The sequence below is a fragment of the Schistocerca gregaria genome, chromosome X (genome assembly GCF_023897955.1).
Source record: "Schistocerca gregaria isolate iqSchGreg1 chromosome X, iqSchGreg1.2, whole genome shotgun sequence".
In the NCBI taxonomy this organism is placed as follows: Eukaryota; Metazoa; Arthropoda; class Insecta; order Orthoptera; family Acrididae; genus Schistocerca; species Schistocerca gregaria.
The window spans coordinates 385,737,702-385,755,821 of record NC_064931.1 but is presented as its reverse complement, the minus strand read 5'-3'; the positions used below and the strand labels follow the sequence as shown (position 1 = coordinate 385,755,821).

At 37.0% G+C, this 18,120-nt stretch overlaps 1 protein-coding gene across 2 annotated transcripts in view; it reads right to left on the bottom strand.

Annotated features, from left to right (window-relative positions):
* Positions 1–18,120, bottom strand: part of LOC126298532 (DNA polymerase zeta catalytic subunit) — a 214,151-nt gene that overhangs the window by 25,254 nt on the left and 170,777 nt on the right. For both annotated transcript variants that reach the window (XM_049989893.1, XM_049989894.1), the window contains exons 20-25: positions 11,711–11,841; positions 11,511–11,624; positions 10,816–10,987; positions 10,368–10,511; positions 9,383–9,631; positions 5,315–5,428 (exon numbers count right to left, since the gene is read on the bottom strand). In XM_049989893.1, coding sequence (XP_049845850.1) covers positions 5,315–5,428; positions 9,383–9,631; positions 10,368–10,511; positions 10,816–10,987; positions 11,511–11,624; positions 11,711–11,841 — 924 coding nt within the window. The remainder of the gene's footprint in view (positions 1–5,314; positions 5,429–9,382; positions 9,632–10,367; positions 10,512–10,815; positions 10,988–11,510; positions 11,625–11,710; positions 11,842–18,120) is intronic.

The following is an 18,120-nucleotide window of genomic DNA, read 5'->3' as shown; positions in this document are numbered from 1 at the left end:
AGAGGAGAAAATTATAAAGAGTGAAAAGAACTGAATTTTTAGAATGAGATTTTCACTCTGCAGTGGAGTGTACCCTGATATGAAACTTCCTGGCAGATTAAAATTGTGTGCCGGACCGAGATTCAAACTCAGGAACTTTGCATTTTGCGGGCAAGTGCTCTACCGTCTGAGCTACCCAAGTATGACTCACACCCTGTCCTCACAGTTTAGAAGGTAGGAGACGAGGTACTGGTAGAATTAAAGCTGTGAGGATGGGGTGTGAGTTGTGCTTGGGTAGCTCAGATGGTAGAGCACTTGCCCATGAAAGACAAAGTTCCCGAGTTCGAGTCTCGGTCTGGCACACAGTTTTAATCAGCCAGGAAGATTCAATTGAATGTTTGGTAACATGCTATACCACCAATGGAAGCATGCCAGTTATATACAAATTACTTTGAGTAATGCCTGTGTAGTCACTTGAACTGTTGTCAGAGTTTAATGAAATAATAAGTTGTTCTCCATTATTTTCCACTATACATTAATTTTATCAGGCGCTCATTATTATTAATTCATTAGTGTATCTTACAACATTATGCCAGTCTGATGACTAAGTTTTGTTTACAGCATCCTTCATCAGTCTTTTCACATACGTTTTTTTGTATGTTGCCACATATCCCTTAACTTGAGCCCACATGAGTTCAACAGAATTGAAACGGCAGTGACATTGTCACAGAAGAAGCTGAGTAGTAGTGTGGTGTAGTGGTTATGATACTAAACTGTTGCACGGGCAGTAGTGAGTTCAAAACTCACCTGGACTGTAGAATTTTAATTTCTATATTCGGTTTGAGTACATTCTAGAAGTATCCACAAATGTCAAGAATTATTGTACAGGAATGTTCTGTAGCTGTATATATACTGTATGTGTTCTGTCTGGAGGCAGTTCGATCTGCACTCTTGTATGTGCAAGTGCTGAATAAACCTTTGTTATGTGAAGTTGGTGTTCATCATTCATCTAATTACACCTTTTTCTATGTGACATTATTCTGGAGGAGGCGCTGGGTATCAGAACTTGTGATAGCGCACATTATCGATAACACAGTGGCTACCATCAGGCCATGACTGAGCTGCCATTTACAGACAAGAAACCCGAGTTCGAGTCATATTCAACAGATCGCAATCTATTGGAGACAGAAGAAGAAGAAGAGGAGGAGGAGGATGTTACAATGACAGCAACTGTGTGCCACCACACGAGACATCCTTGCGGGTTCTCTGTTGACGATGGCCAAGATCCAAACAAGTGGCTAAAGGTATATGAGCGTATAGCCAAATTTAACAAATGGAATGACACCGTGTATTTGGCTAACATATTTTTCTACTTGGAGGGCACTGCCAAGCAATGGTATGAGAACAACAAGGAGAAGTTCACAAGCTGGGAAGTATTCCATGCGGAACTGTGCAAGTATTTTGGCGACACACAATGACAGAAGTGCAAGGCTGAAGATAAATTAAAGTGCAGAGCATAGCAACCAGGAGAAACTACAGAATCCTACATTCAAGACGTCTTGGAGCTCCGTAAAATAGTGGATCCTAGAATGAAATAGGAAGACCAGGTTTATATAGGAGTGTTCGTTACTATTTGTCGTACTGTCAAGAGTGCCAGAGGAGAAAGGCAGTTCCCCAGAAACCACCTGGCCGACACATACCAATTCCACCAGCTGAAACACCTTTCCAGCATGTTGGGATTGACCTCCTCAGACAATTTCCAACATTTGCTATTGGAAATAGATGGATTATTGTTTGCACTGATTATCTGACATGCTATGCCATTACAAAAGATGTGAAAACAGCCGAAGCATTCGAGGTAGCCAAATTCACCGTGGAAGACATTGTATTAAGACACGGCGCCCCATGGTCATTAATTACGGATCGAGGGAAAGTTTTTCAATCGAATCTTGTGACAGAGATAAACTGTCAGTGCCACATTACTCATCACATGACGTCTGCCTACCATCTGGAAACTAACGAGCTTATTGAATGCCTTAATAAGATCTTGGCTGACATGCTATCAATGTTCGGCAGTGTTGAACAGAGCAACTAGGATGAGGTGCTACCTTTTGTGATGTTTGCCTACAACACCGCCAAACAAGACACCATAGGATTTACGCCATTTTTCCTGGTGCATGGGCATGAAGTGACTACAACAATGGACACTGTGTTTCCTGATGACATGGACGATGACTACATCAGCAAGGTGTTAAGCAGAGCTGAGGAAGCTCGGCAGTTAGGTCGACTCTGCACGCTGCAGGCTCAAGAAAACAATCACCGAAGGTATGACACAAGCCACCACCCTGTTGTCTACCAGCCTGGTGACCTCATCTGTATCTTCACTCCCGTTTGGAAGGCTGGTCTCTCTGAGGAGCTGCTCAGGCACTACTTTGGACCTTGTAAGGCTGAAAGACAGTTGTCAGATGTTACTTATGAAGTTGAAGATTTCGATCCCGACACAAGACGACGAAAGATCAGAGATATGGTCCACACGTCCTTCGAATGAATGCCTATAAGGATTCTGTGACCCAGGGTAAATTCGAAGCTCCAGTGACAGGCAACAAGTGGAAAGGTGCAAAAGAAGTTCTAAGAAGATCACCGCCAAGGCGAGGATCAGTCGTCAGGAGTCGGAGTATGCAGGACCAATGACTCGTTCCCGGACTAGGAGGACATAACACCGACACGCTGTTCTCTTAAGGAGAGAGCAATGTCACAGAAGAAGCTCAGTAGCACTGTGGTGTAGTGGTTATGATACTTAACGGTTGCAGGAAGGGTTGTGAGTTCAAAACTCACCTGGACCGTACATTTTTAATTTCTATATTTGGTTCGAGTACATTGTACAGAAATGTTCTGTACCTGTATGTATACCGTATGTGCTCTGGCCGGAGGCAGTTTGATCCGTGCTCTTGTATGTGCCAGTGCTGAATAAGCAGTCGTTAAGTGAAGTTAGTGTTCGTCATTCATCTAACTACATCTTCTTCTACGTGACAATATGACGACAGACTGAGTACCTTATGGTCATTTTTTTTGCCAGTTCATCTACACAGAGGTAAAGGTGGTTTATTCTGAGCAGTAATTCACTCTTCCTGTAGTCATCTGGTGTGGGAGTGGTTTTTTGTTGCAGCCAGTTGATAAGATCTGTTTTCTGGAAGTTACTGTACGTGCCTAAAGGATAGACAAACGATACAAGGCGTTGTCCATAACTATTACTTAAGATTTTCTCATGTTTTTGACAGCTTTTTGATATCAGCAGCTACAGAATGACTCACGAGATTCCAATTCTGTATGCCTTCAGCTGAGACAAATCCCCATTGCATTTTAATACATTGATTAACAGTTATAACCCAGTATGTGCGCATGGAAACAAAATAGTCTATTATATTGATAAAAGTATTATATCAAAATGAGAGCTATTAATTTTATGGCCACACTAAGAGTAGAACATAGTTTTCTTGGATAAAAAGGACAGTAAGCTTATTATGTTTACCCCACTCTGTAGGGAGATATAGCTCCTTTCCACCCTTAGAAACAATTTCAGTATGGCAACAGCATTTCAAGCACAGTAACATAAGACCTAAAGTCCTCTGAAGATAAAGGGACCACATTTTTCACTACAAGCTCTCAGATTAACTGCTGTGTGTTTCTTAATTTCTAAACATCATTATAACTATGATCACTAAAGGCAAGCTACAATGTGAGACAACAAATCGCAAAAGAGTCAAAGCTTTTAACCAAGTAGTTTATTTATGATTGTGTGTGAAATACTGTGAATCCAACACTTTTCTTTTGAGTATTTTTGGGTGGAAACTAAAATGTTTATCAAAAGTCTAACTTCAGTAGCAGATATATCATCTCCTTATTAGCATAAAAGTATTTTCATAGTGTGGCAACACAAAAATCACTGCATAATTGGCACTCCTTCCCCTCCACTCTTGCCCTTTCGGATCTGCCTTGTCTGGCCCCTCCCAAACTTAGCAGGCCACGTCACCAGGCAATGTTCTGCTGCTCATGCTCACAGATCAAGCAACAAAGCTAGTACATGAAGCCTGAGAAACATCTGTGATTGGCTGACAGCTAGTTCCTACGACTCAACTAACTGAAATGTCAATCACAAATTAATTTTAACTGGAGTATACCAATAAAATTTTGCATCTGTAGGAGATATGGAGTGGGTTACTTAAAAATGCAGAAATGCTTTAATCATCACACAATCCAGAGAATGTTAAGTAACTCTGCAATGATACATAATGGATAATGCTGAGGTGAGAACCCTACATGTAACAATGTTACTAAAAATACAGGATATCGAAAACAATGTGGTTGAATATAACAGTAAATGGAGCATTCTCAATGAATGGTTGTGGCCACTATGACAATTTGACAGAGAAATTGTACATATGTTCTCAAATTAATAATGCAGGATGATGTTTCTGTAATTTGTATGTGCATTTGCTACAGATTGGCATTAGAAACTATTAACACAATATGAAAATAAATAACATGAAGACAGATTCTGATTGAAGGTTCTACAAGTTCTGCACTATTGGCTACAGTATCTCATGTGATAACTCATGAATTATTTGAGTATACAAGTACAGTATTCTCTACACTTGCCATCTTTGAAACAAACACGTATTTGATTTATCTGCTATGGCACAGTTAATATTATGAACGGCTGAATCAAAAGAACTGTTTTGTTAGACAAGTTATATTTTAATCTGGATTTGGAGAATATTAACATGGAAGTATGATACTCTGGAGTTCATAAACAATGTCCTACATCTTCTCTATATATATTGTTATAAAGGGACACACCATTAATTACTGTTTAAAAATGTGTTTTCTCTTAATGCATACTCAGTTAACAAGCTATGGTGTATTACTGAGATGTTGTATTACCTCACATTCTTTCTGTGAAATATTAAATGAACAATGACTGTGAAAAATAAAATTACTATTTACTTTATTCACACAGTAGGTTCCATGAAGCACATACACCATACATCAGTCATTTGAAGATATTGGCCATATCACCACAAGCATACACATGCACTAAATGGGGCAACATTTACTTCATTAGCAGTGTCTTCTTGACACAAAAGTAGAATTTTATGCACGAGTATAGTGTCATTATGTGGCACCTCATCTCAAACTAATAGCCATCTGCATTGCCCCCACAGAAGTGCGGATCAACTACACATCTGAATAGATTTGAACAGAGTAATAAAAGCGTTACGAGTTGACAACTATGTTTAGATCATGCCTTGAATATCAGCTAAAAACATTGCCTTACCTTTGCAACAATTGGACAGCCATCCCTACGCACTGTCTCAATGCCCTTTGCATCGTAAACAGGTACTTCTTGGTCAGGAGATTCGTACATATATCCAACATAGCGTTTCTTTGTCTATAAAAATATTAAATTCTTGTTAGTAATATGGGATGAAGACAAAAATTACAAAAATTTCTAGCAGTGTTAAAAGTAAATATTCAGCAAGTGTGGACCAACCACCACTAATGATATGAAGATGTAAATAATTTCAGCACACTTCAGCTCAATAAAATAAAATACTTTTAAGAGGTGAGATATAACAAAAATTGGAAGAAAATTCCTAACATTTAACAGTCACCAATTTCACAGAAAATGGGGATTTAAATCTGCATACTGTACTTGCATTTTACAGTTACAACTAAAACAAACACAATATATAATGGAATGCTTCAAGTAACAGTTTTCACACAGTTTTCAAAAGAAAAAGAGTCGTGGTCACCTGAAATTGTGGTACAACTCAAATATGCATACAAAAATGAAAAAAGTCACAGGAACCTGATTTACGACTTTAGTTTCTCAGTTTCAATATGTTTCATATTAAATATTTCTTCAGACATTATGTTGTAGAACAATTTTATACGTATGAACGAAAACACAAACTCTAGTCAACTGTTTTTAATCTTAAAAAACCATCATCAGACAATAAGACAATATGATGGTATGCTGGCAAATAATCAAGAGACGATATTACATCAAAAAGGAATAACACAAAAACTCACACAGTTAAAAATTATCTTTAATTGTGCAGTTTTGGGGTAGCAAAAAACATTAAAACTGAACCACGAATAAGTGAATGAATGAGAAAGGGAAGGGATGAAGATGGATGAAGGTAGGATGTACATGAGAGAAAAATTAGATTATATGTTAAAATTTTACTACCACTAAATCAAAGACTTATAAATAAGGAATTAACTGTTTCACCCTTTAGTGGTTGTACAGGGCATTCACAACACCCCAGTCACTATTAGCAATGGTTTATTATGTAATGGATATGTGTGTACCTTCATGATCTTTGGTACCTTTCTAGAAAGTTATGTGTGAGCCTTGAGTAAAAATAGAATCTGCAATGGAAGCCTGATTTCCAAGAAGATATGCAACAATAAGCCCTGATATGATGTCAACACTCTGTGCTACTCTTAATGTTATTGTCTGTTGAGAAAGCTTACAACTGTACCTTGTAGCAGTTGCTTGTCTGTTGTCACACTGTGTGGTGAATTCAGCAATGGATCGTTATAAAGAAGAACAAGAAAGATTTTGGAAGCTTCAGCAAGAAGTATTAGATGAATATTCTGAAGGAGAGGGAGAGGAAACAGACAGTTGTCATGTCTCTCTCATCATAGCCACACGAAAATGGAGGATGAAAACAACTGAGAACTGCATGTAAGTGCAGCAGATAATCAAAGTACACAAGGTTTCTTTGTTGGAAAGGATAAGATTACCAATGTGGATGAAAAACTGTCCCAGTCGCAACATTAGAACTCAATGTGTAGATCTTGTAATTCACCTCCCTGGTATGAAATGGGTCACAAAAACTACAAAACCTACTGTGAAACGTTTCTCGCTATTTATGAATGATGTAATCATTTGAACGATTTATGTACACCACATTGCATGAAATTTCACAAGAGACTGTGATGCCAAATCAACTGATGAGGAGGAAATCAAGTTTCTTCTTGGGTCATTGATATTGGCAGAGTATTACCAAGCAGGACAAAAAATCTGGAAGCCTTATGACATATGAACGATTTTGGAATTGCAATATTTCATGCAACAGTGAGTTTGCAGCAGGAACACCCAGCATGACTAGTAATGTTACGAAAATACATGTGCTTGCATAAGCGTTATTAGAAGTTTGTTTCTTATGCTGAAAATATACTGCAATGCAGAGTTTCCCCACACAAAAAGATATTTCATATTTTTTAGACTTCAGTGTTTGGTGTTCTGGCTTCTCGTCCCAAGTATGAGATAATACACCACTTGATACAAACATCAGAGGAAACAGCAAATCAAGTGAAGTGGAGGAGCATATACTTTTGTTTTTGTTGCTTTAATACAGTATTGTATAGATGTTGGTGGGTGAAATACACTGTATTCTGTCCACTCTGTTTAAAAATAGTCTGTAAACTCTGGAACAGTTGTGACACAATAGGCCATGGAATGGACTGCTTACTTGTTTGCTGTTGGATGCTGATAACAAGGAGGTTTACAGTGTCTGTTGCAGTTTTTTGAAGGTTTTGAAAACACACACACACACACACACACACACACACACACACACACACACACACACACACACACAGAGAGAGAGAGAGAGAGAGAGAGAGAGAGAGAGAGAGAGGAGTAGTAGTAGTAGTAGTAGTAGTAGTAGTAGTGTGGGGGTGGGGGTGGGGGTTACCATTCTCTGTGGTGATGCCTGTTTCTGTGTTGTGAGTTCTGGTGATCAATAAAATGTGTGGAGTTGTCTTGAGGTGCACATCAACCTTTCAGTACCATAGTAAAGAGTGTTTACTTTATGACTTCAATGAACTTCATCAGAGTAGTCATTTTCAGAAGAGACTTTATTTCTGTATATACAAATAAAGAAAACAAGAATGAAGTAAAATATCTTCTTTAGTCAGTAGAAGAAGATTAATGGCAAGACAAGGGAAAAAGTTCGATGCCAGCCTCTGTTCAAGATATAAGCATATTACAATGAATGCAATAGTTAACTGCATGCCTAACATCTACACAGAAGAGATGCAGAGTTAGTCATTGACAAGATCAACACGTAATGCTTACTAGTTTAGCTTACACAGGTTTTCTCAGAAAACCAAGCATGTATTCATGTGTGTTTTCATTCATTTGACAAGAAGGACAATACAGCATTCTATCCAGATTCCACTTATTATTTTTACTATTTTAGCATTTGCAAACCGAACCCCCCCCCCCTCCCCCAAGGAAACACTGGCCACAAAATCTGTGACAGATGAGACAGGTAGAAATCATTTTCCTTGCATTTATGATGACACAGTAGTCTAACATATATCTATTTGAATGAAATAAACATAACATAACCACTTTAAAAGGCTATGTAAATGGAGAAACTCCACAGATCAGTTTGAAACTTGAAATATATAACAGGCAAAACACAAAAAATCATGATGCTAATAACAATTATTGTGTTAGACTGAGAAAATTTCTTGATTTTCTAATATTGGATAAGATTCAAGTGGTTACAGGACTGGGTATGGTCCTTTAGTCACCATATCAAAGCCATGAAGTGACATAGCAATAGCAGTTATGTCACTGGACTTCAAGATCTCTGGATCCTTACTTAACATGATTTGCTTTGTGGGGGCCAAATAATTATTGAGTTTTATGAGGCAAAAATGAATTCCAGTGATGAAATGCCACTAAAATTACAAAAACAGTGGTACCTACAAAAAAAAAAGAAGAGTTGCTTGTACCACTGCAAGAAGAGCTGTCTTTCTGGGAATTTAATCTGTGTTACTAGAATTTATTTTATTGCTTCTTGATTAAAAATAGGTCATTAGTTTAGTCCTGATCATACCTATAAGTTTTATTTTGTGGACTACGTTCAATCAACTGCAGCTACAATGGGTCTGCCAATGATAACATTTTTCCTATGGGTGGAGAGGCAGTACTGATGTGTTGTTCTGGTTGCTATCGCTACTACATATTGTTATGTATCAGTTGACCAACCTGTGGGCAAGTGTCACTTAGGTCACTCTGCTTGTTTTTGTAAATGCTACTTCACATGTTTGCTGATTATACCATTGTGGATATCATAGAATAAACACACTCATATCAAGTTTAGATATCAAATTGCATTACCTTTTAAAGAACACAAGATGGAAATTTGGGAAGAAAACAATGAACCAAAACAGTTGAGAGCCCACATGTAAAAATAGGGTTGATGTTTCACTCTCATCCTATCCATAGACCTGGCTCTTTGTGACATTTCCCTGTTCCCTTGAATCAAAAGGGAAAGGAGAATAATCATGTTTTATGTTATATTAAAACACATACCTGTAATATACATGGCTGATATACTTTCTCCAATTTTAATTTCACTGGCTTCGGATTGTCCATTGTAACAGCTTTTGCTATTTCTGATCCAATTTTAAAAGCCTCCTGTCTAGTTCTTCCTGGTACCAGCACGAACAACGAGTCTGTATCTCCATAAACAACCTTCACATTCCATTCTTCTCTGGCTTCAACCAGTTTTATAGCTCTTTCTAAGGTCTCTCTTCCCTTGCTCACCACACTGTCACCAACCTGTTGAAAACAGGATGGAAAGTGGTATGAGAGCAAATGTGACTACATTGATGAATAGACAACAATGAAGACAACATTCATTATTTTTGCAAAGTCAAACTGCTGATACAAAAGCTGATATATCCTATACTAGAAATTAAAATATTATAATTATTCAAAGATTACTAATATTGTTCTCACAAATAAGATAAATGAAGAAACAACATAAAAAACAAAGATTTTCCATATCCTGTAGCAAAATGCTGACTACTACTGTCTAGAAAATATTTTGCATTATGATTCCCTTTAGAATTACCATAAAAACAAAAACAAGGTCACTTGTGCCACAAGGGGTCAATATTTATGGATGAGAATGAAAAAATGCCAATTAATCCCTTTAGCATGTGAGAAATATACAATTATTGCAGTCCTGACATTATATTTCACATAAGAAGAATGCCTAACCATTTGATGGTCTGAGTTCTGCTTATAACTGCAGGGTCCTCAAACTTGTTGTAAAGTTAAATAAACCGAGCAGAGAAAAAGAAGAGCAAACCAATTCCATGAGAAGCATTCTGATAATAGCTGAATTTTAGAGTGCTCAACATTGTGGTTATAAGTTCTAAAGCAGAGCTTCTAATCCCAAATGTAAGGTACACAGATTTTTTTTTACAAACTGAAAATAGATGTATGCGAGACAAACTTAACAAAACTGTTAAGTCTTTATTTTTGCAAAAGTATAATTATTTAACATTACCTCTATGCATGGCATCCTGCCAGAGAAGTTGGCTGAAGTATAACCATAAGTGACATTTGCTATCAGTTTAAGTCCAAGTTGTCTTGAATGTAGCACTCTTTGCAGTACTCTGTTGGTTGCATTATCTTTCATAGACTTTTTCACCTAAGTTTGGATTTAAAAAAATATGTAAAAAAAATGTTGTGACAAAATATTACACATAACAAATTTTTAAGGAGCATAAGGCTACAACTGTTGAATAAGTCTCATTTCTTTTAAGTGTAATACTCATCATTTCAAATCATTGTTTGATAGATTACTGAAAAAGTGACAACAAATCTGTAAAAAAAAGTTCAAATTTGTATTCATGGTATCCTGATACATTCATAAAATATTATGCCAGTTAATGAAGGCTCTAAGGCACCAATTACATGCATAGTCTGTCACTGCACTGTACTAATTCACCTACCATTAATCTTGTTTCCAGTATTTCCTCCAGCATACGAGGTAGAATGCCTTTGCGGATATTCTCCTTAACAAATGCAATACCAGAGGGAGACACGTTTATATCCTTATCTAAACTTTTCAAGAGATGTGGATTAACTCTTAATTTTGTGCACCCAAATCTGAATGGTCCAGTTCTGAATGAAAGAAGAACATGCCATTAATACAGCCTCTATATGAAATAAAGCTATAAGAAAAGGCAATGTGCAGTGTTTCGATCAGCAACAATGAAAAAAAAAATTTCAAGTGTGTGTGAATTCCTAAGGGACCAAACTGCTGAGGCCACACTACTTCAACTAACTTATGCTAAGAACAACACACACACACACACACACACACACACACACACACACACACACACACACACCCATGCCCAAGGGGCCGAGCAACAATGAAAATTAAACAAGTTTCACACAACTGCAACAAGAGCTGTGTGTCCTCGTAACATTTATTTCCACTTTTCCCTACAATTAATATTTAGTCAAATACAATCAATGAAACAAAGTAGCATTGGTGAAATGGATTGGGAAAATAGTGTGGACAAAATTCAGTAACTGAATGGCTGTTATGTACAGAATTTAAAAAATAAAATTTAATGCTACTATATAATGCCTATATAGGGTAGAAAACTGTCTAATACTTATGAATGAATTAACTTACTGTCCAAGTTCTTCAATCCTCCCCAAGCATGTAGAGAAACAGTAATTGTATGCAATCATCATTGATGGGTATAAGCTTTGAAAGTCCAACACTATAACAGGGTCTGTGTAGAACCTGCAACAGAAATAAATATAATGATGTCACCTTATTCTAAATACTGAACATAAAACTATAAATTCACAAAAACTGAGTGTCATTACCTTGACATGGGCTCCATAATAAGAGGTAAACATTCAGGTGCTCTCATTTTTGCTCTTTGTTGAACACTCGGGGAGACTGGTACAAAGTTGTATGGTTTTGCCAAACGCAACATCATAGACTCGACTCTAAACTGGGAAAAGACTTACATAACTGAATCAAATCACTTAATTTTTACATGGGAATGGAATGTAGATTACTTTTTTATTAGAAAAATGTCTTGATTGCATTTGGTGGACAAAAATTAAGAAAAGATACAAGAGGAAAACAATTATTAAATATAAATACAATTATTAAATATAAATATTTACAAATATTAAAATTTACAAAACAAATACACCCAGTATGATGTTATGAAAGTAACACATCACATTGTCTATTACTTTAGTGTATAGTTGTGGTGGTGCCACATTCAAATGTGATGGATACATTCAAGACATCAGGTTGTCATCTAGAGCAAATTGTGACTATTTAAAATCAACTGCTGTGCTTGCTCATGTGTTGTACTTTAAAATGGAGCAGCTATGTTCACAGAGGGTGTTTGAGCATGTGTGGCTTACATGTGCAAAAAGAACAATTAAAAAAATGGTTATGTTTAAAAATATATAACAAAATCATTATTTTCCATTTTGTGAAATATAACCAACCACAATTTAGAATACCAAAACAAACTTTGATACTCATAAAAGCAGATCCCAGACTGAGATTCATAGGAAGAATCTTAAGGAAATGTAACTCATCCATGAAGGAAGTGGCTTACAAAGGGTTTGTTTGACTGATTCTTGAGTATTGTTCATCAATCTGGGACCCTTACCAGGTAGGACTGATAGAAGGGATAGAGATGATCCAATGAAGAGCAGCATGTTGCATCACAAGATCGTTTAGTTGGTGTAAGAGCAGAACAGATATGCTCAACAAACTACAGTGGCAGACGCTACAAGTGAGGCATTGTGCATCACAGAGACATTTACTACTGAAATTTTGAGACAGCACTTTCTGGGAGTAGTCAGACAACGTATTACTTCCTCCCACATACATCTCATGAAACTACCACAGCAAGAAAATTCGAGAAATTAGAGCTAACACAAAGGTCTACCAACAATCATTCTTCCCATGCGCCATTTGTGAGAGGATTAGGAAAAGGGAGATCAGTTTGTGATACTTAAAGTACCCTATCACACACCATTAGGTGGCTTAATGGTGGCTTGCAGAGTATGATGCAGATGTCAATGAGAATAAAATGTCTGATAAAACAAAGTGAACATAATTGTTCACTATTGTACCTGGGGAGCATATAAAATTATATGAAGAAAAGAAATGTAACAGTTAAAGAGACAGAATTTTGCCAGTAAATGACGATAAAATGAAAAAGTAGAGTTAACTGACAGTGGTTCAATGTAGCTGCTAGTGTCTGTGATATGCAAGTGGGCCCTTGTTTACTTGTTATTCCTTTTGGTTTGAGATGCGCAGTGACAAAGTACAAAAGGATGACTCATTAGAGTTGAAACTAGTTAACTGTCATAAATACAACAATTGTGATTAAGACATTTGTGAATAAAAAGTATTTTTAAACATACTGCTTGCTACAATTTGACAATGTCAGGTTTCATTGAAAGTGTAGGTTGTGTAGATAAGGTCATTACACTCTGTATCAATATGGATCTTCTGTATTACTACAGAAAGTAGCCAATGATAATTTTTTGTGTATTGCAACAGATCATTAATTTTCTCCTCTATGACAAAGGTTTTTTTTTAAACTAATTTTGTTTACATTCTTCTGTTTCTGAGATTTTTTGTAGGCAGCACATACATCTTCACTAAACATTACTGACTCTTTCAATTTATTTATTTATTTACTTTATTTTTTTTATTTTTTTTTCGTGAGCATATTCTTTTGGAAGTTCAGTCCATCTCACGTATTCTATTACACCAGTGTTTGGTGTGATGAATACTTCACAGATTGGCAACACACGTGTTTCTGATACAGTATATCACCTTAACTTCTTTACGCCTACAGTTAGCTGGGTGCAAGTTGGGAATAAATGGAGTGATTCCTCCCATATGTCATAACAGAAATACCTGTTGATGTTCTGACATATAGATTCCATATATAAAATTAAGAGATACAATTACCACCCAGTCCTTGCCTTCAGCAGGAAAAATTCTTGGTGCTGCAGGTATACATACATAAAATAACAAAAAATATCCTTACTTTCAGAATTATTAGTTCCTTCCTCAAGGGAGGAAAGGGGATGGGTTGGGGAAAGTTGACAGAAAGAGCAGGTCAACTGGACTTCTGGGTGAGAGGGACCCATCTGTTGTGAAGATCATTTTTTAAGTGTGTCTATGAGCACTACTGGGAGTTGTGTCCTCTGAATGTAAGTCCTAGCCCTACTTTCTATTTCTCATTTGAATATGTATTTTTATGGTTATTCAATGTTTCTGAACACGAATAACTAAAACTGAAATTCACTTCTTTCCACCACATCCCAGCAACCCTGGCAATCAGCCAAACACTGTGGGTACAACAGCAGCTTACTTTTGTCTTAGCCTCCTGACATTAGCATCAGAGAAAGTCCAGGATTCATCCCTCTGATGGTCCTAGGATTTCTTGCTTTAACTTATAGTTTATTTCAACTCTGGCAATCATTTGTTAATGTCAAATGTTGAAATGCCATTTGTAGCTCATGTTATACTTTAGATCCTCTTATATCTGGCTGGGCAAGTCAGCTCAAAGGTAGGAGGAAGGCAAAGGCATTGTGAATTAATAGTCTGATAACATATACATTTCAGGCACAGGAGACATGCCAAAAACTCTGTAGCAAAACTTTACCACAAACATCGAACAACGGATGCTAGTAACGATAATGAATAATAATACAGTTTTTTTACATACTTGCCCAAATTATCATTTGATCCTCAATGAATTATTCTACATTAGTATTTCTCTTACAGAATCTGCTGCAGCCTTATTTTTAGATTACCTGTCTTCATATTAACCTGTTTTTGCCTATTAATTTTCATATATTTTCATGCCCACATACTATAGAGTTTTTGCATATAATTCTAAATGATGCGTGTGAAGCACAAAATTCTGTTTGTTTTTCATGTTGCATGAGATTGAAAATTATTCCACTCCACTGTGACAGGGTACTACAGCAACCAGTTTCAAATATTAGAAAGTTATAACACCAGCTTCTGAACACAACTATTTGTCCATGTGCTAACAGAGCAGCTTCACCACAATGCTGCCCACAAACTAACAAATATGTACAAACTCCAAAACTTGCTTTTATTGCATAATTGTCAATTAAAAGTTATGAAATATCATAATATTAAAATTTTATTGTAAATTATATTGTACCCAAACAATACTGAAGGAAAAGCTTAATTCATCATTCATAAGCTCTGCTAAATTTCTCACTGTACTTGATTCTTATCTAAGGTAATCTCAAATTCTTCAAACCTCTGGAAAGATTATTTTTAATCCTGGTATTTTAATCATACTTCATGTTGTTGTTGTTTGAGAAAAGAAATTCATTGGTAACATTGTAGGGCAATAATAAGTATCTATACTGAGACACAGTCGTCAAAATAACAAGTTGTTCAAAGAGGCTTCTGGAGGGCATACTGAGACTTATGTCCGGATAAAATTCTGTATTCTGATAAGATAATCTCTGAGTTTTTTTAAGGAAATGATTCCATAACTAATGAATAATGTAACTGTAGCTGGGCTATGGTGCCTTATGAAGTTCTGGACAGAGGTTACCCAAATCATGTTGTGATTTTTTTGTTGTGCCAAAATCTGAAAAGTAGCTACTTCTTGGATTTAAATATTTTAAAGAACTGAAACTTCAGATTCTGTGATTGAATAGCAGACAATGTGTCATATGAAAACTAAATGAAAACTCCAGCATTTGAAAAAAGTGTAACACCTACAAAGCATTTATGTGAATGAAATGAAGTTCGTGCCACAGACAAGATACTTGACAGTATAAATGGTTAAGACTATAGATTGTTTATGATGTTTAACTTTGAGAATTCAGTTCTAAACATAACAGCATGCAACTGAAGAAGGTCCATTCCATGGATTTGCAACTAAGTCTACATCTACATCTACATCTACATCTACATTTCTACTCCGCAAGCCACCCAATGGTGTGTGGCAGAGGGCACTTTACATGTCACTGTCATTACCTCCCTTTCCTGTTCCCGTTGCGTATGGTTCAGGGGAAGAACGATTGCCGGAAAGCCTCTGTGTGCACTCGAATCTCTCTAATTTTACATTCGTGATCTCTTTGGGAGGTATAAGCAGGGGGAAGCAATATATTCGATACCTCATCCAGAAACGCACACTCTTGAAACCTGGCGAGCAAGCTACACCGCGATGCAGAGTGCCTCTCTTGCAAAGTATGCCACTTTAGTTTGCTAAACATCTCCGTAATGCTATCACACTCACCAAATAACCCTGTGATGAAACACACTGCACTTCTTTGGATCTTCTCTATCTCCTCTGTCAAACTGACCTGTTTCAGATCCCACACTGATGAGCAATACTCAAGTATAGGTCCAATGAGTGTTTTGTAAGCCACCTCCTTTGTTGATGGACTACATTTCCTAAGGACTCTCCCAATGAATCTCAACCTGGCACCCGCCTTACCAACAATTAATTTTATATGATCATTCCACTTCAAATCGTTCCGTACACATACTCCCAGATATTTTACAGAAGTAACTGCTACCAGTGTTTGTTCTGCTATCATATAATCATACAATAAAGGATCCTTCTTTCTATGTATTTGCAATACATTACATTTGTCTAGTTTAAGGGTCAGTTGCCATTCCCTGCACAAAGTGCCTATTTGCTGCAGATCTTCCTGCATTTCGCGGCAATTTTCTAATGCTGCAACTATGAGGCATTAACAATTATTGCTGGAGCTCTTTGAAAAACTAGCTGCAGGTCAACCATATCCCAGAAATGTTTGATGGATGAGCCTTTAGGCAAATATGGAGGTTGAGGAAGCAGTGTTATCTCTCATTCCTCGAAGAAGGCATTTCAGACCACAAGTAACTGGGCATTTTCCTGCACAAGTATGGCAAGTGGAACTAATATAATATCTTGAATGAGCAGCCATGAGAGGCCTCTGGCATAGTCCTATCAGTATTCACTTTAATAAAACTGCAATGCTTGTCAAATATACACTATCTGATGACAAGGGTTCAGACAACCCCTACACAATGAAAAATTGACCACTAGATGTCGTGAGAGGTGGACCCGCCAACATGAAAAGAGGTGAGGAATTGTCAATAGTTAAGCTCTAACAGCACAATGGGTTGGTCAAGAGAGCTCAGTGACTTCAAATGATCGGTGAATTCCAAAGCGATATCAGCAGTACAGGTAACACAATCAATGTGCATAGGGAGTTGAAGAGAATGAGGTAGAATGGTCAAGGTATTCCTCATATTTTTCTGTGGTCTATGCTAGGTGAGACTTTAGGTGGTAAGAACGATACCAATGGACAGCGGATGATAGGAATTGTCTGATTTGGAGTGCTGAATGCCACTATATCCTGTGAAAATCCGATGGATGAGTTTGGGTTAATTGAATGTCTGGAGAATGTTATTTGCCATCATGATACAGAAGTGGTGGTGCTTTTCATATTTAGGCTGTAGTCCATTTACTGCACTTAAGAAAATGCTAAAAGCAGAAGGATATGAACATATTTTACAGCAGTATGTGCTGCATATAGTAGAACAAAATCTCGGAGACAATAAGAGTTTGTACCAGCTTCACAATGCATCCTGTGACAACAGTATCTACACCTACATCTACATCCTCAGTTACATACATGCTCTGCAAGCCACCGCATGGTGCATGGCGGAGGGTACCTTGTGCTACTATTGGTCGCCTTTGTAGGCGAAACATGCTGTTGCATCCTTGAGCCCCCGATTCTAGATGTACCCTTGTCCGGTTAATGGCTGACGCTACAGATCAGTTTGGAAATAAACAATTTATTTATGAAAGTATACAGTACAATCACCAACAAACTTTACATATTCACATACACCTTTACCTTTTACCCAAATGAATACAGACTCATTTACAGATAATTTCCTCCTATTACAAGTATACAACGACAAAGCAGAAGGCGACATATAAGCAGATTTACCAAAGTATTTATTAGCAAAGCCTGTTCCAAATAGAGTGATGGAAGAACCACTGTCTCTTTATCCTCTGTATGAACCTTAATTTCTCTTATTTTATCTTGGTGGTCTCATTGGCGGCAGAAGAATTGTTCTGCAGTCAGCTTAAATACTGATCCTCTAAATTTTCTCAACATTTGTCTTCCCTCACGAGATTTCCACTTGAGTTCACGAAATGTCTGTGAAGCAATGGTTTGTAGACACTAAT